Here is a 21,845-nt window from a genome sequence, read left to right on the forward strand (position 1 = left end):
CACTAACAATCAGCCCACACAGAATCGGATCGCAGATAGGCTAGACAAATAGTCGTGGGTGACTTGCAAATTGCCGATGGTCATTGTCCAGGTACTGCAATGATCATGAGAACCTGTGACGTGTGAGCGTTGCTGCATCCTCATTCGACATCGAGGTCTAGCCCGTAAAACGAATCCACGCAAATTTAAATCTGTCATCAACAAGCCAATCATCACAGCACCAGAAGCGCAGAAGGGCGACAAGTCAAGCGAGGCAACATGGAATCACACACTCGGAACAAGCCTCATAGGCGGCCACGACTTCCACGTGGTCGGAATCGGACGACGCGCACTTCAACGTCCTCGGCGACAACAATAGCAACGGGCAAGTCATCATCATCAACAACAACAACACCACCAGGATCGGATTTGACAGGGCCTTTACAAATCCTGCAAGCAGTCTGGGTTCGACACCGGAACCAACACCATACGCAACCGTGGTGGAAGACTCTCGGCCTACTACGGAAGTGGGTCGCGCGACTCGTGGAGCTCGAAGAGCGAGAACGGGAATTGACTACTGCAGCTCATGGCACCAGGCTCCCCACATCTAATCAACGTAAGAAAGGCGCGGCTATGGATGGCAAAGAGCCCAAAGGTTCCAGTGGCGACAGCGCAGCCGCATCAGAAGCCTCGACAATGTCCCAGCGTGCGCGCCGAAACTTCGAAGAACAGGCGGCCCTACGTACGCAAAAGGAAGCCGTGACCGCATGGCTGCGCGACACTATCTGTCCTAGATGCTACGTGGGGTTCTCGAGCGTGGTGGTAGAGTCACAGTTTGCCAACCTGGGAGTGGTCCTAATGGCTGTTTTGGCCGATGTGGTGGCAGTGGTTGGCCAGCCGAGAGAAGTCACAGCTAGTAAAGCCCGTGGTCATGACAACGACCCCGTCGCTACGAGTATCACGCTCACGGCGCGCAGTGTCCGTATCACAGGCACCGCGGCCGGTAGTGTGGTGGACAGGGTATACGATAGTGACGATGTCGGCGAGGTCATTGAAAGACGGCCAGATAAGAAGAGAAAGACGAGTGAGGTGGACGATGGAGACGATCAAGAGCACGGCAATGAAGCTGGCGGGTCCTCTTCCAAACAAGTCCCTAGCTCGCGTGTCAATGATGCACAGCGTCGAGGCTTGTCGTCAGAAGCCTCCCATGCTCCTCCATCCAGGACGCCAGGTCCGAGAGAGCTGCCGTCCAAGACTACAGCGCAAGAAACACGAAAGCCTCCACCTGGTAGAAGACTCGGTCTGGCCACAACTAGTACCGCTTCAGTCGCTCCGACTCGGCGTCCCATGTTACCAGAACACAAGGACTCCCAAGAGAGTGGGGACCTGGATCAAGAGAACCCCGCTGAGACTGTTCCAGAGCCGGAATCTCCTTCCACAACTCGACCAATAATGGTTGCTGGACAAGCCAATCCGGTTACACTCAGGAAATCCAAGACCCAAACGCCAAAGTCTACAGACATTGCAGAGACCAGCGAACGGAAAAAGAGGGAAGGGGAGAAAAAAGCCACGAAAGGGAAGAAAAAGAAAAAGAACGCGATTGATGACTTGTTTGCTGGCTTTGAGTGACCTACTGAATATCACGAAGTGAAGGTGAAGCGAGGAGATATGACAAGTCAAGCTTGATGGCAATGCGATGGACGAAGAATACATTCTAAGACGAAGAAGCCTTGTACGAGGACTTCATATTAAATCATCACGGAACTTCCAGTCTCAAGAGAGTAATATGACATTGCGTGATTGGGTATCGAAGGTGTATCTCCTGTAATGGACGGATCTAAAAGTCCAGTCTGGGCACGGCTGAAACAATAATGCTTTGCCGTCGTCTAAATACCGACAATGCCGTAAGAACCATATCATTGACCTCGGTAGCAGACCCGCCAGCACTAAGCATAACATCATTCCCATTTCTCGCTGCCACATAGGTCGTGGTATGACGAGAACCTTGTCCCTCCTCATTTGGTTTAGGTTGTCTTTTGATTTCCGTGGCCAGGTTGAGGCAGTTGTCCGAACCAAGGAACAATCATACTCCAAACTGGTGGATTCCACTGTGCAGGCGGGTGTCGTAGTTGTTGTTGTAGTTGTTGTTGTTGTTGTTGTTGTTGTTGTTGTTGTTGTTGTTGTTGTTGTTGTTGTTGTTGTTGTTGTTGTTGTTGTTGTTGTTGTTGTTGTTGTTGAAGATTCTATCTTCGATAGGGGTCTTGGGCTCCGCCACCTGGGCGACCACCACCGCCGCGCATGCCATTGTCACCTCCAAGTCCTCCTCCGTACCCCCGATCTCTATCTGCTGAGTGATGGTGGTGGTGATGGCGATCTCGTGGATCACGGTCCCAGTCTCTTGGATCTCGTTCTCGGTGGGAACCTCGATCTCGATCTCGATGAGATTCCCTCTCCCACTCACGGGGCGGACTTCGACTTCGCGGCCGGCGATCGTATGATCCATGTGTAGGTGGACCAGGATCGGGTTCACGCATGCGTCCTCTGTCAGGAACAGGGTCGTCATAACGGATGGGTTCATCATAATCTGGCGGTGGTCTGCCGTCCCCATATGGCAACCTTTCGTCGCGATGGCGACCCTTTGGTGGTGGAATGCGAGCATTTGAATCTGCGTCTGAGTATGAAGGTGGATACATGTCACGGTCATTAGGAGGGTAGTTCCCACGTCTATTATCGAGAGGGGGAGGCCCCGATCCACCTGGGATGCGTGATCGAGGTGGGGGCCCGCGTGCATCATCTCGATGTGGTAAACCATCACCTGAACCATAACGGTATTCATCCGGCATAGGTGGACGTGGTGGGAGACTGTAGTCTGGAGGTGGGCGACGTGCGTGGTGATCGTCGTACGAGTGACTAGGTCCATGTCCACGAGGAGGTTGGTCATACTGTGGACGATGGGCATGTTCGTATGGCGGGGCATCTCGAGGGCCAGAGCGATAGTCGGCAGAATAACCAGACTGCGGCGGTATAGAACCTGGAGGTCTTCGTCCATAGTCCCTGTCGCGGTGTCCATTGTTGAAGTGCCGAGCTCCACCACCCCCTGAATGCCTCGGGCCCCTCGGGCCATGAGGACCTGGGCCGCCTTCATATGGGGGTAAAGGGCGACCATTGATGCCCCATTCGCCTTCTGGGCCAATACCAACGGAACCACCAGCCGGGGCCGGGGGAGGCTTTGACTTCTGATCTCTGAACTTTTTGCGATCCAACTCATGAGAATCTTCAAATGATGGGAGGTCACCTGGTCTTGCTGGGAATGGCTCTGTGTGGAAGTAAGGATGCTTGAGGGCGTCGATGGCGTTGATACGTTTGCGCCAATCTAGTGTCAGTAATTCGGACAGTAGAGACACAGCCGTGGAGCTCAACTCGCTAAAGACTTTTCTGAGCGTAGGGTTCTTATGACCCCACTCGACAACACCTTCACACCCAGGAAGAGAACGCCAACCAGGCATAGATTCGTCGGTTGGACTACCGACCAAGTCAAAGATGAGATGGGCTTGATTGACGTCACTGTTTCCGGCGAGGATGGGTTTTCCCTTGAACATTTCACCAAACACACAGCCCACGCCCCACATATCAATAGCGGTGGTGTATTTACGGAGTTGAAGGAGTAACTCGGGTGGACGATACCATCTTGTGACGACGAGAGTTGTGTACTCGCGGGTAGCCTCGCCGCCACCATGACCAGGTCTCGGGGGCTCATCATCGTATGGTCGAGCAAGACCAAAGTCGGCAATCTGGAGTATTCCTCGGTTGTTGATGAGGAGATTGGCCGCCTTCATGTCTCGGTGGAGGATTTTGCTTTCATGTAAATAGGCGCATCCTTCCAACAGTTGTTTCATGTAGCACTTTCTTTGGGGTTCGGTAAAGTGGACTTGAGGATTCTCGAGTAGGCCAGAAAGATCATGGTCCATGTAGGGAGTGACCATGAACATGCTGGGCTTTTTGCTTGCGTTCTTGGGACGCTCGACGGCCATTTCTTCGAGAGACAGAATATTGGGGTGGTGTAGTTGTTTGAGTAGTTTGATCTCTCTTAGAGCGGTGATGGGAAACCCATCCTTCTCATTATGCATGAGGATCTTCTTAAGAGCGACGATACGACCGGTTTTCTTTGACCGGGCCTTGGAAACTTCGCCAAAAGTTCCCTCGCCGAGTTTGCCCATATACTCATAGTCTGTAATCTTTGAGCAGCCCTGAAACCGCGGCCGGCCATTGTCCAGGCGCTCCAGGCTCTTTTTGGAAGACTGGTGTGAGTTTGACATGACGATCGTCGGAATGGAGAAGTCGCAACGACGATCAGGAGTCTAGAAACTTGGAATGGGGTAGGTTTGGGCCGCAGCGCTTTGTTGGACACATGAGTAGAGATATTAGTGTGACAAGCACTGGGCTGGCTGGGCTGGAGAAAGTGGCGCTTGTGATGATGACGGGGATAGTGATGGTGTCGTCGAGAGAATATAGGTGGGGGAGAATACGTTGAGAAGAGGAATAGTCAACGCCGCGGCGCACATGAACTCTGCGCGCTCAATATGCACTCAGTCGAAGGCTTTTACTGAGGCAGCGGCTTCTCGAAGGAAGGAGGGTCAGGGTCTGTCGCAGACTTGAGGACTTGGAACTCGGACAAAGGATGACCTTTTATGAAGAGTTCGCGCAGGGAAGGATGGGGATGAGGGCTGGAAAAGTGTATTATTGACGGCGGTAAAGTTGATGGAATTGTGATTGCGTGAGCGGGAGGTGTGGAGCGAGAGACTGTGACTTATGGGAGATGATAACCTTGAGATGGGATGTGCCCGAACGTCACGCAAGATACATGGCATGCCAACTCCAACTCCTAGTGGCTCGGAAGGACTCAAAGCGATGGCTCTTTTGAGTTTGACCCTGGCTGGCCGAGTAGTAGATCTGGAGGTTGGTATCGGCACTCACATCGACGCTACTATGATTGCCTTGGGATTTGCTTGGAGCAATTGAGAGTGGAGACGAAAGCCCAAAACCCTGCGTTGAACCGCGTGGGCAGACGCAAACGCAGACACAGACGCAGGGAGTTCGAATCGTAGTTCGAATCGTACTCCGTACAGCGGATGGAAGCAAGGGCCCTACCAGGTAGAATGCACGTGATCAGCCCAACGCACCCACTGTAGTTCTCTGCCCAGACATCAGTCGTCCCTGCCTCTGACCACACCTCTACCCACCTTCCTCAACGACAACGACAACGACAACGACGACACTCCCTCTTGTCATCGACACCAGTTCATCACCTTCACTCAACCCTATCATCTTGAATATCGACCTTCTTCCTGCCTCCTCGACATGGCTGGAGGTGCTGCGCACGGCAAACCCGTCTGGAAGGGCAACCACCCCGTCGGACAGATCAATGCTGCCCGACCTCTGTACAGAATTGCTGCAACCGGTCTAGGAGCTTCAATGTGGTTTTTCGTACGTCCCCATGGTGACTACGAGACGTTGCACCCATACTGACTTAATATTTCAGTTGTTCTACAGAGCGAAGAAAGACGGTCCTGCCCTGATTGGCCTGAAACATCCCTGGGATCACTGAGCACCGCAGGCTGTTGAGCCATATAAAAAAACCCTCCTGTACATATCAACTCAACATATGTGGCGTTGGCGATGAGTCTCGTGTTGTCGCGATTGTGACGATTTTTGGAGATGACGACTTGCCTCTGAAGCTCCGACTACCAAGGCAGAACTGGCCGTGGACAGACATGATCGATCAATCGGCGCAAGCTTCGTCGGGCAGCAGAGTCTGCAGAAATAAACATACAACTTCGGAAATAGAGAAGTCTTGGTACACAAAGAAATGCCAGCAAGTCTAAACAATGATATGCGTTGGTCCCCAGCGCGAGATTTGACCAACTTGATATTCCGATTGATTCTATTGATCGCTCTTCTTCACAGTGACACAGAACTTGCATTCGCCTCACAGCCCCACCTGCTTAATCGGCTTACCCTTTTTGCCCAAAGATCAGCTCCATCCAGCAGGACATGACAATTCTTAAGAACCGCACTCTCCTTGCACGCAGACGCTCCCTACGCCTCTCAGACCTTCTTCTCGAACAAATAGTGACAAACCCCCCAAACCTCACCGCCTCCATACGCGAACAATTCGGCACAGGCCATATAGAAGATCTGCCAGCGGTAGAACCACATGGCAGCCTGATCTGCACCATATGTTTCATTCAAACCAGGCCAGATCTCCTTCTTGGAGGCATTCATCTTGCTCAGCCAGTCTTCACAAGTCTTTGCGTAATGCTTTCCACTAACCCACCATTGCTCCACCAACGATAGATCATCCTGGAAAAAGTGCAACAGGTCTGCACTTGGCATGGTTCCCCCTGTAAAGAAGTGAGTGCTCATCCAGCCCTCCTCGAAGTCGTACGGCGTGTCCCGATGCGCGAAGATATGCACAAATAGCTTGCCGCCGGGCTTCAACGCTCGTGACAGCTTGGCCATCAACAACGCATAGTTTTTCATGTGCTCGAATAGCTCGATGCTGACAACACGGTCATAGGCATCGTGATCGAACTCATGTGTCACCACATCGCCTGTGATGACGGTCAGGTTGGTCAGACCCTTGGCCTTTGCCTGGCCTTCGATGTAGAGTCTCTGAGTGCGGGAGTTGGAAAATGCCGTGACGTTGGCACCGGGGAATTTCTCGGCCAGGTACAAACTGGCACTGCCCCATCCACAACCCAGATCCAGGATACGTTGCCCATTCTTCAAATCAGCCTTATCGACGTATGAGTCAAGCATGGCTATCTCGGCCTGAGCCAGCGTCTCGCCACCGGTCGGGTACAGACAGCATGAGTACTTCATACGAGGGCCCAGGCAAGCTTGGAGCACCGATGTTCCCACCTCGTAGTGCTGCGCGTTCGCTTTGTCGGTCTCGATGGCCATCGGTCGACTCCGCAGCTGCTGGATGTAGTCCATCTTGCGTTCCCATGATGTCGACAGTGTCGTGGACGCTATAGACGCTAACCTTGTGGCCAGTTGGCGCCGTATGCCTAGTCGAATCACACTCGATGGGAGCCATCCATTATCAAGCAGGTATTCTATATTAGATTGTCAGCTCTCGACATCCTAATGGACAACACTGGGATGGATATGCATATTGATTTGCTTACCAGTTGGGTCCATACTGACAGATGATCTCTTTTGCAGATTCTCAATTTCCCTCAAAATATGGGGGTTCTTCTAAATCTTGTATTCTCTCGACACTTCTGTTGCAGAGGATTGCAGAGGAGGAGTGACAGAGCAGTCGTGCTTTCCGCTCTTTCTAAGGTTCCACAAGATCGACGGCGGCCTTCAGTAACTCTTGCGTATAGTACAATTCAAGCTCGGGAGGCTCTAATATTCTACTTCTATGTAACAAAATCGTATTCCAAAAGACATCTCACTCTTGCATTCATCTCTTCGCATGCATGGCCAAACTCGGACTAGCATCGAGAAACTATTCTGGTTCAGCCAAGTGGTGACGTAACTTGATAAACACGACTTATCAGTGCAGATCGATCTCAGCCTTGTTTCGCTTATCGGCTTTTCTCGACGACATCCTTGCGCCTTTACAATCCATACGGTCAAGTCGACAGCTGGGCTGGGGTTGAGCCTTCTATGTGCACTAAGGACATGCCGTCAACAAGCTACTCGGGTATGCTGTTGTACACTTCTCATTGCTTCGTCTATGTCTAAATTCGTGCCACGAGGCCTCCTATTTACTGTGCAGAATATCCTCCGCGATGAGCTTGTATTGTTTCCGCTTCTTGGGATGCGACGGTCGCAAATACAATTTCAACCTCCCGACATACTTGGCCATCATCGGGAACACATAGCGCTCCGCCAGATATGCTGCTGCAAATCCGGCCGCCGCCAGTGCCAATAAGAACAATTCAAAATCCAACGACATCTTGGTGAGATCCATGAAGGAGGATATCCAGTCTGCTGGGTCCAGCAGCATGTAGAGCGACACTATAAGGGCCACCACTATAGTCACGACGAATGGCACATTAGCTGTCATCGACTTACGAAATGGTGGCCCAACGCTGAGAACTACTCCAGAAAGTGTATACTGGAAGCATGACACCAGGAACAACGCCGTGTTCTGAGAATTGTCCACGTTGGATTTCTCCTTGTCCAGCTGCGGTGGTTGATACCACGGTTGGCTTTGAACCGTCTCAAAAGCCACCAACTGAACGAAGATGCAAAGGAAAATTTGCCCTATGAGGGGTGTCAGGACCTTCCGGGACACAAGACTTGCTGTGGGTCGTTTTGTGCTCAGCACAGGATAAGCGCCAGTCCAGCCCATGAAGATTGCAATCGGCAGGATCAACGCAAGATCGATGAACAAGAATTGAAAGTCGCCGAGATTCGATGCTGATGCGTACAAGAAGCTGACCGATGTGAACTGAATTGCCGAGTACAAGCTCATGTACTTGAAGCAGCAGAAGCTGGTGACAAGCGCTGCCCGGCCTTCTTTGATCAGAGCAGGGACGCAAGAAATGTCAAAAATGTGGCTCGTGAAAGGTGCTGCAACCGAAGCTTCCGCTTCTGAGAGTGAGACACCGACGTCGGCGGCCTTGAGCGCGCCACAGTCGTTCGCGCCATCGCCGCAAAATCCGCAGCAGTAGTCGATACTTTGCAGCTTTTCTACCAGCTCGTGCTTCTCATCGGGTGACATTCGAGCGAAAACGGCTCCTCTGACCAGCATTCTTTCCAGAACCTCCCGCGAGCCGAAGTCAACCACCCAACGGAAGGCATCCCCGGTTACGGCCAGTGTGTAGTCACCAATCGCTAAAGTATCGTACGGTGTTGCAGTATCATACTCCGCCGCAATCGCCGCCGGAAGAAGCGTGTTTTCATCCAATTGATAGATGGGATTGTCGACACTTTCCCAGGTCAGCCGCGCCTTGGGATCCATCTTATCGCCCTCAACGAAATGGGGCACAAAACAATGAGCATTTCGGTCGATGAGCTCACACTCTCTTGCCACGCTGATGGCCGTAAGGATGTTGTCACCGGTACACATCACCGTACGTATTCTGGCTTCGCTAAGCTCTTCAATAATCTCCGTGGTGATGTCTTTGAGTTTGTTCTCAAAAATGATGAAGCCGGTGAGTTGGAGTCTTGACTCGGCCTCACCTCGATCCAATTCCTGGATTTCATCATAAGATATCCTGGAAATGTACCTGGATGCACAAGCGATCACTCGGAAGCCTTTATGTGTGTAGTAGCTAAGTAGGTCCTCAAAGTCGTCGGGGATGCTCGAGGGAGTGCAAATGTCTTTCATTACCTCTGGTGCTCCTTTGACATAGATCGTGGCACCAGGATCACCGTGCTGGCGGACAAAGACACTAGCTCTGCGCAAGTGGGAGACGAATTCGAAGGAGCGAAGAGTTGCGAGCTCCGTCCGGACGGGGTTGTCGTTGCCCTGGGAATCATCTATGTCGTACTCGAGTCCGGGTGGAGGACGTGAGACACTTGGCGCCGGCTGCGTGGTTCCTGGTTCGACAAAGTGGAGGGTGTTCCTCGACCCCTCCTCGAATGACCATCCAGTAAATTGGAACATCTTCAGGTCAAGTGGGTCGCCAATCAGCTCATCGTCCACAAGTCGAAGTGAATGGCACGTTGCCATTGCGTAGAGCATGTTCTTATTGACACGGTAGTCAACAGTAGGGTCCCGATCATATGAAGCTGGAGGAAGGACTTCGTGAACTTCTTCGAGACTATCACCGAAGCGTATCTCGGGATGTTGTACCAAACGCACGCCAAGGACATCGAGTCCATCCTCGGTCAGAGTCCCAGTCTTGTCGAAGCACACAATATCCAATTTGCCAGCCACATTGACTCGTTGAGGACTGATACAGAAGATTTGCTGCTTTTTTAAGCGAGAAAGAGCAAAGTTGGTTCCAATGGTCAGGGTGGCAGGCAAGGCAGGGGGCACCACGATGGTGATTAGATCAAGCGCTCGAACTATGATCAGATGCCATGCAAGTCCCAGCTTGATGAAATTCAAGAAGGATGCAACAAAACCAATTGCAGCGATGCCTCCCATGACGGATATGTAGCGGAACGAGTCGCGATAGAATTTGAAGCCAGATGGTTTGGGGAAGAGCATGGACCGTACAAGAGCGCCCTTGGTCGTGTTGAAGCCTGTGCGAACCACCATGGCTAAAGCCACAGCTTCGTCATCGTCGGTGTCGGTTGGTCGTCTAGCTCTGATAATCTTGGTACCACAAAAGAGGAAATATCGAGCGACACTGGGATGGATTGAAGTTGCTCCGAGATCGATGTAGTGGAGAGCCTCATCCGTGATGGGGATCTTAGACACCGGGATCGATTCACCTGTCAAAAGTCAGGATGACTGTGTGCAATGGGAATAAAGACCTCACCAGTCAGCATGCTCTCATTGATGATGCAGTCTCCTGCTAAGAGAAGGCTGTCACATGGCAATTGTGAAAGAGATGGATCCGAGACTTCGTAAACGTCCCCTGGGACCAGATCGCCAGACTTAGCCGCCCGCCCTGATACAACTATTAGAAGCTGGAGAATAATTTAAGAAGTGCTGCTCACAGTATCCGTTACGAAGGACACGAACGTTGCACTCAAATCGCGAGATCTCCCGTAATCGCTCCATGGTCTGGTCGAGTTAGAAATTACCAAACATGAGGTAGGTGAGAAGGTGCTCACCGAACGAGTTTCAATCACAGTAGTCGTGATGGAAAAGACGGATATCAGAAAAATGGCAGCTGCATAGTAGTAGTATTCGTCCATAGACCAAAGAATCAAGCTTGCTATTTGGAACACGTAGAAAGGATGGAATGCCTACATCTGGTTAGTCAATACTCGTCTCAAGCGGTGGGATCGATATACCTCGTCCAGAAGCAATTGAGGTATAGGCTTTTGCTCGATTTCGATTATGTTTTTTCCAAAAACTTGGTCTCGCGGATCACGTTCCTCAGAGTCAAGTCCCTCCCGGAGAGCTTTGACATTCTGCCACTGAGGGTCCCACCAATTGTTATTGAGAACAAATTTATCTTGGCCTGGATGGTATAGAAGCCGCATATAACGATAGTTTAGAGAACGGAGGAATGGTAAGTCTCGATCGTCGTCATATCGATAGCTATTAAGCTTCTCCTTTTGTTGCGGGGTGAAGACCGTGGAGAGAGGATGTCCATACTCCTGGGTCGAAATATAATGAACGGTGAACTCGCCCCATTGATTCTGGAGTGTTTTAGCCTTGGCTCTGGTATGTCTTTGATGTGGGCCGTAGCTCACCTCTACAACAACCCAAGTACACTTCTTCAAGGGGGTGGGAGTGCCGACAATGGAGATGTGCCAGCGGGGGACCCAACGGAGGACAAGGTAACCGATGCCAGCAGTGAAAATGCAAATTGCGAGGTAAAGCAGATAACCAATTGAGCTGGTGGAGAATCCGGCAATAACCATTGTGAGATCCTCAGTTTCGATGTAGAGCTTTTGCGAGAAGCTACCGCCATCATCATGTTCTTGGGTGTCACTCCGGTTGGATTCGTGTCGCCTGAGCAATGGTTGGTCTGAGGAGGTTCGAAACCTGCTAGAGGACTTGTGACGAAGCGACTGAGTATCAGCAGCCTCGAGATCACGATCTTCTCCATTGATGAGACCGTCCTCCTCATCACTGAGATCCACAATTGCCTCTTCGTCTGAGTAATCGGGTGTCTCCCCGTCATCTTGGAAATAGGTAAAGCTTGCGATGGACCCCTGACGCTGTCTCGGCCGTTGGTACGCAAAGCCTGTCACACTGCTGGGGACACTTTCGGAGATTGGGCCGGAGAATGGCTATGGTTGTGTTAGAAAGCATTCAATTTAGATGGGCTCGTAAACATACTTCGTCTGTGGCCATCTCGACCTGGGAGACAAAGCTTGCACTAAAGAAAAATGATTAGAGCGGAGAGCGGAGCAGCACAGGCAGATGATGGAAGAGATAGCTCACTTGCTCATGTTAGAATCCCGACGGTGCATATGGCGTCGTGATGAGCTGCTGCGCCGAAGGGCAGCACTACCAGATCTCTCGGGGATGTCCATGTTGATTAAAGGAAAGTGCCTCGCGGGCACAGCCAAATAACGACTAGAGCATAGCAAATGTTATAGGGGGGTGAAGATAGAGATGTGGCCCGAAGAAGGTACTGTTAGGGCAAGCTATAATTGATATTCCATAGAATGCCTTCTTGGAGATGAGGGCTTCTGAGGGGATGCAGTTTATCTCAAGTCCAGATGTTGCAGGCACTGTGGGGATGTTGATGATGCGACAGGATACCAGGACTCATTGGATTGGCTCAGCATAATGCTACAGTCTGACAAGGAATTCTTTGCCCTAAGTGGCCTGGAGATGGGTGAAGATGTCGTTCCAAATACCTATTTCTGGCACAGTACGCCTTTATTTAGTCCTAAAATTTAGTCAGACAAAAAAGGTGGCATCCAGGACGGTTCTCGTCACGTGAGCGAATAGAGGTTCTTATCAAGCCTAGGGCGATCAATCATATGCAGGCATCCCACCCCCAAACGACACCCACGGGCCATCAAGCAGGCTCTGGATGGTTAGATTTCCCACCCAAAGCCTTTTGAGTGTCCCCTACTGGTACTTGTCTCAGTGGTCTGGGTGCCTGGCCCGTGGACAACCCCTCCCACCAGCGCCACCACCCAACCAAGAAGCCTCACACGAAAGAGAAGACCTCTGGCACCTGTCCAGAACCCCCAGCAGACCAGTCTTCCCCACTTAATTCCAGCACTTTTCACTCGTAGTAACGTCAATTCGACTCAACGGCACAGCTGGTAGAGAAACGCGGTGGGCGTGCAAATTGGCGGATGCAGGTTTTCTCCTCTGACGCTCAAAGAAATCTTGCCCGCAACAGCGCAATCACCACCCTACGTTAATATTTGCAATCTTTACCAATCTTCACGTTTTGTCTCACTCCTACTTCTGACTCTCACATCCCTCAGTCATCCCTTCACCCGGAGCTCCCATTTTAAGAGAGTCCTAGTCCTCTCAGTCCCCCAACCGCCCCGTACTTGTCAGCAAAGTTTGAAGCGCTAGCAGATCCATCTGCCTTAGGATTTCTCCAACACTTCTTGCAATCCGATCAACCCTTCCCACCGCCACTAGCCACCCAAACTCCCAACAACAATGGCTTCAGAAATCCCCAAGAGCCGCTCTAATGTGACTGCTCCGTATGTCTCTTCCCTCCTCCCGCGAAGCTGTCTCTATTGTCTCTATTGTTGACGCCTACTAACATGGCTTTCTTGACTAGCACCCCTCAGAACAGTATGTCCCACCAAAGTAGTCCTCCCAAGTTCATCCCACTCACATCTTTACAGCACCTGCCACAAATGCGCCGATCTCCTCGCACGCACAGGCTCCCACCATTGGTGACATCCAAGAAGGTCAGGCATCTGAATGTATCTTCATGATGGACGATGCTAACTGATCGCGACAGAGGATCTTGACCGCGTGGCAGCTGCGTCGATATTCGCCAAGAACCCTGCTTTGGTCAATCTGATGCAACAAAAGCTCGGCTCTCTTGTCGGCAAGCCATCCGGTTACGTCGAATCCCTTCCCGAAAACGTTCGTCGCCGTGTCACAGGCCTGAAAGGCATCCAGAAAGATCATGCAAAGCTCGAGGCTGAGTTCCAAGAGGAGGTCCTTCAACTCGAGAAGAAGTACTTTGCCAAGTTCACCCCTCTCTACCAAAAGCGTACTGCAATTGTCAATGGCGATTCAGAACCCACCGATCAAGAAGTTGAGGCTGGTGTGGAAGAAGACGATGACGAAGCGCCTGTGGATGACGGAGAGAAAGACGAAGAAAAGCCTGCCCAAGAAGATGTCAAGGGTATTCCAGAGTTCTGGCTTACTGCCATTAAGAATCAGATCTCTCTCGCAGAGCTCATCACCGATCGTGACGAAGAAGCTCTCCGATCTCTGACCGACATCCGCATGGAGTATCTCGACCGTCCAGGCTTCCGCTTGATCTTCGAGTTCGCTCCCAACGATTTCTTCACCAACAAGAGCATCTCCAAGACGTACTTCTATAGAGAAGAGAGTGGTTATGGTGGAGACTTTATCTACGATCATGCAGAAGGTGAAAAGATCGACTGGAAGGCTGGCAAGGACTTGACCGTCCGCATCGAAAGCAAGAAGCAGCGAAATAAGAGTATGCTCACATTGCCCTTGATCAACCCTTGAGAAAGTACTAACAAGAATCTAGACACCAAGCAGACGAGGGTCATCAAGAAGACCGTCCCAACAGAGTCCTTCTTCAACTTCTTTGCTCCTCCTACCCCACCCAGCGAGGAGGAGGACGAAATCGCCTCTGATATCGAAGAAAGACTTGAACTCGACTATCAATTGGGTGAGGACATCAAGGAGAAACTGATTCCCCGAGCCATTGATTGGTTCACCGGGGATGCCTTGGCGTACGAAGAGTTCGAGGATGCCGAAGATGCCGAATTCGACGATGAGGATGATGAGGACGACGAAGACGAGGAGGAGGCCGAGTCTGATGAGGATGACGAAGAAGAAGGTGGCAAGCCTCGATCACAACAACAATCCGAGTGCAAGAACCAGTAATGGCTTGCGGCCTCATCAGATCGATACGAGGAGCCTTCGAGTTGGTACCAACCATAATTGCCATCGGCTCACTACTGCAGGGTTATTGTTACATTCTCGAAAACAGGAGATTGTCATCTGGCCGCTTCCATCAACCACAGTGGCCTGCCTGCCTCTACTTCTAGCATGTGAGGGTGGGTGGTGACGTGTCACTGTTTATGCAGTCGATGCATATCATGGCAGGCACAGAGACAATTATCCCAGCCAGTGATGGTTTGTTCTTTTAGTTTCAGCTCCTGAATCACAGATGGCGTTCTAGCAAAGTTATCAAGCATTCACGCAACCGCAACCGGGCAGTGGACGAAAACATTGCCGCTGAAGTTGTATGCGGTGTCACTCCGATAATCCGGGAGGTTTTCTGGACAGTGATGGACGTATATGATTCCACTTGCGGCAAAGTCCAGACTCGATACAAGTTTTACCACTCACACCAAGTACAAAGCCCATGAATAGATAATAATGACAAAAAAGTGTTTATTTGTCTTGCCTGAAACACATGATGCTTGCCACGAGCACGAGATTTTTTGATGACACGTAGAGACTATGGGAGGAAAATGGTGTGAGGGGAACAGGATCGTGGAATTCGAGTCATCATGGATGCTGGAGCAAGGTATTTTGGAAAAGGGGGAACTAGCACACGGAATCCATGGGTGTAGCCCACCAGCCAGCGTTTTAGAGACGGTTGAGATGACTGTGACTGGTTGTGGAGGCTTCGAGAACCCCCCCAAAGCGTAGGTCATTCTGGGTCGATCCCAACCGCCAGCCTGGGCACAGGGGCGTGGTGGCTGATCAAGTTCATTCCTTAACAAGTCAAGCTCAAGCAAAGTGTCGGGGAGCTTCACTTTGTTACAAGCCGGAAAGCCAGACCGCCAGTCTGAGGACTTGGGAGCAACAACAGAGTGTTATTGTGACGGTCAGTTTGTGCAGCTACGAGTGCGCTAAGCATCACTGAGAACTGCTTTAAGGCAGCTAAGGCAGTCCATACTACAGAGGGTACAATAAAAGGAGGTTGCCCAAATGGATTGGGGGGTTTGTTAGCAGCCGCTAGGAGTAGGCGCTCCCCTGTTGGCCTGCTGCTTGAAGTCTCAGACCCATAGGTGTGCCTCCGCATAAAAGCCAGGGTTAGGAGTAAAAAAGTACATAGGAGTCGGCTCAAATAGCACTTTAGTAATAAGTACCTACCTGGGCATTCAACTCTGATCGATTAGTCTTGGGTCTTGGTTTGGCGCGGTCACTCGTCACGGCTTACAGCGCGTCTTGTTTTCACACTCCCAAGCGTCCATCTGTCCAACCTAAACTTGGTCCAATCCCTGAGCCTCAACTCGCTTTCTGACATGATCCCAATAGGCTTAACGGACAGCCGCACCTGAAGTCCTTTGACCAGTTCACTCAATAATCAACAAACCCTCAACTTCGACCTCTCCATCACATCACCTCTGCTCTTGGGCAAGTGAGAATCGGGTTGAGCCTGCGAGACCCGTTTACTCAGAATCTCAATTTCTATCCATCCGAACCATCCCCTGACGCCCCAATCCGGTCAATTGCAACCTCCTCTCTTGACACGTCTCACCCCCAAAGAATTTCAGACTGAATGGCTTCTTCCATCCGCATTTCATAGACTTTCAGAGTTGATCCAGCCATTTCGCCCACCATGGCGAGCTGGGAGATCGGAACGAGGGCCTGGTTTCCTCACCAGGCCGATGGTTTCATACCCGGCGAACTGGCCGACAAAAAACAAATAGGCGATGGAAAGATATCTCTTGTCTTCAATCTCTCCGATGAGTCCCAGCAGACCGTGGAAACCACCGAGCTTGCTCTACAAGATACCCAAAATGCCGCCCTCCCTCCTTTGATGAACCCTCCCATGTTCGAGGCCGCCGAGGACTTGACCAATCTATCCCACCTCAACGAACCTGCCATCTTACAAGCCATCAAACTACGATATGCCCAGAAGGAGATTTATACATATTCCGGCATCGTCCTGATTGCCACCAACCCCTTTGCGCGAGTCGATTCACTCTATGTTCCTCAGATGGTTCAAGTCTATGCAGGCAAACAAAGGGCCTCCCAGGCACCCCATCTGTTCGCCATTGCCGAGGAAGCCTATACCGATATGCTGCGAGACTCGCGCAACCAGACCGTGGTCGTGTCTGGTGAGTCCGGTGCAGGCAAGACTGTCAGTGCCAAGTACATTATGCGGTACTTTGCAACTCGTGGCGCCCCAGGTCAATCGAGCAAGGGCACAAAAACAAGAGCAGACGCGATCAGTGAAACAGAAGAGCAAATCCTGGCTACCAATCCTGTCATGGAAGCATTTGGCAATGCAAAGACAACTAGAAACGACAACTCCTCCCGTTTTGGCAAGTACATTGAAATCATGTTCGATACCCACACAGACATCATTGGCGCTCGGATCAGAACGTATCTACTCGAGCGTTCGCGTTTGGTCTTTCAGCCTCTCAAGGAACGAAACTACCATATTTTCTACCAACTTGTGGCGGGATCGAGTCCGGAAGAACGAGAAGAACTCGGTCTGTTCCCTGTCGAAGAGTTTGACTATCTTAATCAAGGCAACGACCCTGTTATTGACGGTGTAGACGATGCTGCCGAGTTTACTGCCACACGCAAGTCTTTGTCCACAATCAATGTGTCGGAACAGACTCAGAGGGACATTTTCCGAATCCTCGCCGCCCTGCTGCACATCGGCAACATAAAAATCACTGCTACAAGGTCAGATTCGTCCCTCTCTGCAACAGAACCCGCTCTGGCTAGAGCCTGTGATATCCTGGGCCTGGACGCAACCAACTTTGCTAAATGGACCGTCAAGAAACAACTCATCACCCGAGGCGACAAGATTACGTCGAATCTCACTCAGCAACAGGCTATCATTGTCAGAGATTCCATCGCCAAGTTCATCTATTCAAGTTTGTTCGACTGGCTCGTGGAAACCATCAACCACGGTCTTGCCACCGAGGATGTATTGCAGCGATTAACGACTTTTATTGGCGTTCTTGATATCTACGGCTTCGAACATTTTGCCAAAAACTCTTTTGAACAGTTCTGTATCAACTACGCCAACGAGAAGTTACAGCAAGAGTTCAATCAGCACGTCTTCAAATTGGAGCAAGAGGAGTACATGCGTGAGCAGATTGACTGGAAATTCATCGATTTCTCAGACAATCAGCCTTGCATTGACCTTATCGAGGGAAAGCTCGGTATCCTTTCATTGCTGGACGAGGAATCAAGATTGCCCATGGGTTCAGATGAACACTTTGTAACGAAATTGCATCAACATTTTGCAGCCGACAAGCAGAAATTCTACAGGAAACCGCGGTTCGGCAAATCAGCATTTACTGTTTGTCATTATGCACTCGATGTCACATATGAATCCGACGGCTTCATCGACAAGAATCGCGATACTGTTCCCGATGAGCAGATGGAAGTGCTTAAGAGTTCTTCAAATACCTTTTTGATCGAGGTTCTTAATGTTGCTACTGCCGTTAGAGAGAAAGAATCTCTTCAGACTTCTTCCAAGACAGTTGCTCCTGGAGGCGGACGCAGAGTTGGAGTGGCTGTTAATCGCAAACCTACACTCGGAGGCATTTTCAAGAGTTCGCTCATCGACTTAATGCAGACCATTAACAACACCGACGCCCATTACATCCGTTGCATCAAGCCCAACGAAGCTAAAGAATCTTGGAAGTTCGAGGGTCCCATGGTCTTGAGTCAGCTTCGAGCTTGTGGTGTCCTGGAAACTGTCCGCATCAGTACGGCTGGTTACCCCACCCGTTGGACCTACGAAGAGTTTGCCCTTCGTTATTACATGCTTTGCCATTCGAACGAATGGACGACGGAAATTCGAAAAATGGCACAAAATATCCTCGTCAAGGCACTGGGCGCGACGGCACACGAAAAGACCGATAAATATCAGCTTGGTTTGACCAAGATCTTCTTCCGAGCTGGTATGCTCGCGTTCCTCGAAGACAAACGCTCTGCACGCCTGAAGCAATGTGCGATCATGATCCAGAAGAACTTGCGTGCGAAATACTGGCGCCACAAATACCTAGACGCCCGGCAGTCACTGATTGACTTCCAAACTGCCACTCGTGCCTTCGTGGCGAGACGAAATGCAGACGAAATCAGACAAACCAAGGCTGCTACCGATATTCAAAGGTTCTGGAGAGGTCAAAAGGAAAGAAGGCGGTTCAATCAAATCAGAGACGACCTTGTCCTCTTCGAATCCTATGCCAAAGGATTTCTCTGCAGAAGGAATATCCTGGAAACTCGCATTGGCAATGCTGCAATCACTATTCAGAGAGCCTTCCGAGCTTGGAGATCTTTGCGAGCATTCAGGCAACACCGCAGGAAGGTTGTCATCATACAAAACTTATGGCGTGGCAAAGTCGCCAGACGCGACTACAAGAAGATCCGCGAAGAAGCGCGTGATCTCAAGCAGATCTCATACAAATTAGAAAACAAGGTCGTCGAACTTACACAGTCTCTCGGTGCCGTCAAACGCGAAAACAAATCACTTGTGGCTCAGCTGGAGAATTATGAAGGTCAATTGAAGTCGTGGAGAACGAGGCACAATGCTTTGGAAACACGTTCGCGAGAGCTCCAAACCGAGGCTAACCAAGCTGGCATTGTCGCGGCTCGGTTAAGTGCCCTCGAAGAAGAACACGCCAAATTGCAGGCTAGCCATGATGAGCACCTGGGAAATGCGAAGAGGTTACAAGAAGAGGACAAGAAGCTCCGAGAATCCTTGCAACAGTCTAATAGTGAACTCGACAAACTTCGGCAAGCTGTGCTGCTCCATGACGGAGAACAAGGTACTCTCCGTCAACAGATCAACGAACTGCAAGATCAATTGGAGATGGCAAGACGAGCTCCACCACCAGTTGTCAACGGCGTCAACGGTGACTACGCAAGTACCAATGGCGCAGCTCAAGCTGCTAGTGGTCTGATCAATCTTGTGTCCTCCAAGAAACCGGTCAAACGACGAAGCGCTGGTGCCGCTGAGCGCAGCGAAGTCGACAGATACAGCGCTGCATACAATGCTCGCCCCATGTCGATGGCTGTCGATTTGAACAGCAAGACTTTGTCTGGATCTACCTTCAACCAAGGGTTGGACAGTGTCGAAGACGAACTTGAAAATCTCCTCGCCCAGGAAGACGAACTCAATGAGGAGGTGACGATGGGTCTGATTAGAGGCATCAAGATCCCCCAGCCTGGAGCGACACCCACACCAACGGAAAAGGAGGTACTCTTCCCCTCCTATCTCATCAATTTGGTCACGTCAGAGATGTGGAACAATGGGTTTGTCAAAGAATCAGAGCGCTTTCTGGCCAATGTCATGCAGTCAATTCAGCAAGAGGTCATGCAGCACGATGGTGATGAGGCTGTCAACCCTGGCGCATTTTGGTTATCGAATGTGCATGAAATGCTCTCATTCGTCTTCCTGGCTGAGGATTGGTACGAGGCCCAGAAAACAGACAACTACGAGTATGACAGATTGCTCGAGATTGTCAAACACGATCTCGAAAGCTTAGAGTTCAACATCTATCATACTTGGATGAAGGTCCTGAAAAAGAAACTGCACAAGATGATTGTCCCGGCCATTATCGAATCGCAATCACTTCCAGGTTTTGTCACCAACGAGAGCAACCGATTCCTGGGCAAGCTCCTTCCCTCAAGCAATAGTCCGGCTTACAGCATGGATAACCTCCTGAGCTTGCTGAACAATGTCTTCAAGGCTATGAAAGCATACTATCTGGAAGACACGATCATTACGCAAACTGTGACGGAACTATTGCGACTGGTCGGAGTCACTGCATTCAATGATCTCCTCATGCGACGAAACTTCCTCTCATGGAAGAGAGGTCTACAAATCAACTACAACATCACCAGAATCGAAGAATGGTGCAAGAGCCATGATATGCCTGAAGGAACCCTTCAACTCGAACACCTGATGCAAGCCACCAAACTTCTGCAATTGAAGAAAGCAACGCTGAATGACATTGAAATTATTCAAGACATTTGCTGGATGCTGTCACCCAATCAAATTCAGAAACTTCTCAATCAATACCTTGTCGCGGACTATGAACAGCCCATTAATGGTGAGATAATGAAAGCCGTGGCGTCTCGAGTCACCGAGAAGAGCGATGTTCTTCTCTTGGCGGCCGTGGACATGGAGGACAGTGGACCTTATGAGATTGCTGAACCTCGAGTCATCACTGCATTGGAGACCTACACTCCATCATGTAAGTAACCATTGTGCAAGCCTTGAAAGATTGACACTTTACTAACCATGACATCACACAGGGCTCCAAACTCCACGACTGAAACGTCTGGCTGAAATTGTCTCTGCTCAGGCCATGGCACAGCAAGAGCGAGGAGACATTCCTGAAAATGCGCTGAGTGACTCTGAGGCCGCCTAGAATCAAATCTAGAGGGGCTCGCTGGACCACCCTCGCCGACTCGAATAAGGCAGGACCACCATTCTCCGGTTTCTGTGGATGGCGTGATCGGAAATACAGCCGAGTACTTTGCAAAATGAATGTCTTGCAAGAATGCCGGTGATGTTCAAACTAGCTTTACGGCCAAATCAGCGACACGCCACAGGGCGAGTCCAACTTGTTTTGGCTCACGATGAGGCATTTCACCTTGTACAGTACTGGCGGGTTGTCGCAATGGCAATGGCAATGGCAAAATGAAACATGTGTGGATATGTGCCATGATAACGATGGGCGCAGAGCAGTTGGAGGCGATGTTGAGAGATTGGGGGGAAAGATTGTCCGACCGTTCTCCTCTCATTTCCCACACCAGATGACTCCTCCAGCGTCATCGGCTTGCTTTGCTCTGCGATTAGATCTGGTGGACCGTGGGTGGATGTACCTTCGACCCGCTCTGCCCGATTTCATTTCATTTGGGCCATGGGCGTAGCATCAGGTTCGTTTATTTGATGGTCTAAGATGGGAATGATGTGTGATTTGCAGGTGAGAAAGATGGATCGTGTGGCTGTCAGCATTGCATTTCTTGGAGTGAGCCCATTTCCTGTACCTATACCATACGCCCATTGATCGATCGCTCAATGGATCCATGCATCTAGCTATCCGTCCAATCTAATTGTGTACCTAGATCTTTAATTGTATCCTCATGCTTT

General features: G+C 50.6%; 7 protein-coding genes across 8 annotated transcripts; 4 read left to right on the top strand and 3 right to left on the bottom strand.

Moving 5' to 3' along the window:
- Positions 1 to 258: 258 nt before the first annotated feature.
- PV10_05521 (uncharacterized protein) lies at positions 259 to 1,608 on the top strand (the record flags this gene model as incomplete). The annotated part of the gene is made up of 1 exon (XM_016370200.1): positions 259 to 1,608. One exon carries the CDS (start codon positions 259 to 261, stop codon positions 1,606 to 1,608), a length of 1,350 nt encoding a protein of 449 aa, XP_016222493.1.
- A 608-nt stretch (positions 1,609 to 2,216) lies between these two features.
- Positions 2,217 to 4,898, bottom strand: PV10_05522 (serine/threonine-protein kinase bur1). Its single transcript, XM_016370201.1, has one exon. The coding sequence runs from the start codon at positions 4,293 to 4,295 to the stop codon at positions 2,223 to 2,225; it is 2,073 nt and encodes a 690-aa protein (XP_016222494.1). The 5' UTR covers positions 4,296 to 4,898; the 3' UTR covers positions 2,217 to 2,222.
- A 320-nt stretch (positions 4,899 to 5,218) lies between these two features.
- On the top strand, positions 5,219 to 5,909 carry PV10_05523 (uncharacterized protein). The gene is made up of 2 exons (XM_016370202.1): positions 5,219 to 5,463; positions 5,519 to 5,909. Exons 1-2 carry the CDS (start codon positions 5,338 to 5,340, stop codon positions 5,582 to 5,584), a joined length of 192 nt encoding a protein of 63 aa, XP_016222495.1. The 5' UTR covers positions 5,219 to 5,337; the 3' UTR covers positions 5,585 to 5,909.
- A 21-nt stretch (positions 5,910 to 5,930) lies between these two features.
- On the bottom strand, positions 5,931 to 7,381 carry PV10_05524 (uncharacterized protein). The gene is made up of 2 exons (XM_016370203.1): positions 7,170 to 7,381; positions 5,931 to 7,097 (listed from the first exon to the last, which is right to left on the bottom strand). Exons 1-2 carry the CDS (start codon positions 7,180 to 7,182, stop codon positions 6,085 to 6,087), a joined length of 1,026 nt encoding a protein of 341 aa, XP_016222496.1. The 5' UTR covers positions 7,183 to 7,381; the 3' UTR covers positions 5,931 to 6,084.
- A 319-nt stretch (positions 7,382 to 7,700) lies between these two features.
- PV10_05525 lies at positions 7,701 to 12,277 on the bottom strand. 2 transcript variants are annotated; one of them, XM_016370205.1, is made up of 8 exons: positions 12,014 to 12,277; positions 11,909 to 11,948; positions 11,317 to 11,859; positions 10,912 to 11,262; positions 10,729 to 10,863; positions 10,612 to 10,678; positions 10,431 to 10,562; positions 7,701 to 10,383 (listed from the first exon to the last, which is right to left on the bottom strand). In XM_016370205.1, exons 1-8 carry the CDS (start codon positions 12,103 to 12,105, stop codon positions 7,754 to 7,756), a joined length of 3,990 nt encoding a protein of 1,329 aa, XP_016222498.1. In that variant the 5' UTR covers positions 12,106 to 12,277; the 3' UTR covers positions 7,701 to 7,753. The 2 variants fall into 2 exon arrangements, with proteins under 2 accessions (XP_016222498.1, XP_016222497.1); XM_016370204.1 differs by having other exon boundaries at positions 10,912 to 11,859.
- A 582-nt stretch (positions 12,278 to 12,859) lies between these two features.
- Positions 12,860 to 15,164, top strand: PV10_05526 (uncharacterized protein). Its single transcript, XM_016370206.1, has 5 exons — positions 12,860 to 13,248; positions 13,329 to 13,342; positions 13,396 to 13,461; positions 13,515 to 14,228; positions 14,283 to 15,164. Exons 1-5 carry the CDS (start codon positions 13,205 to 13,207, stop codon positions 14,642 to 14,644), a joined length of 1,200 nt encoding a protein of 399 aa, XP_016222499.1. The 5' UTR covers positions 12,860 to 13,204; the 3' UTR covers positions 14,645 to 15,164.
- Positions 15,165 to 15,877: 713 nt separating this feature from the next.
- PV10_05527 (uncharacterized protein) lies at positions 15,878 to 21,828 on the top strand. Its single transcript, XM_016370207.1, has 2 exons — positions 15,878 to 20,943; positions 21,005 to 21,828. The coding sequence occupies exons 1-2, from the start codon at positions 16,335 to 16,337 to the stop codon at positions 21,118 to 21,120; spliced, it is 4,725 nt and encodes a 1,574-aa protein (XP_016222500.1). The 5' UTR covers positions 15,878 to 16,334; the 3' UTR covers positions 21,121 to 21,828.
- The last annotated feature ends 17 nt before the right edge of the window (positions 21,829 to 21,845 follow it).

This window comes from Exophiala mesophila, assembly GCF_000836275.1.
Source record: "Exophiala mesophila strain CBS 40295 unplaced genomic scaffold supercont1.4, whole genome shotgun sequence".
Lineage (NCBI taxonomy): Eukaryota > Fungi > Ascomycota > Eurotiomycetes > Chaetothyriales > Herpotrichiellaceae > Exophiala > Exophiala mesophila.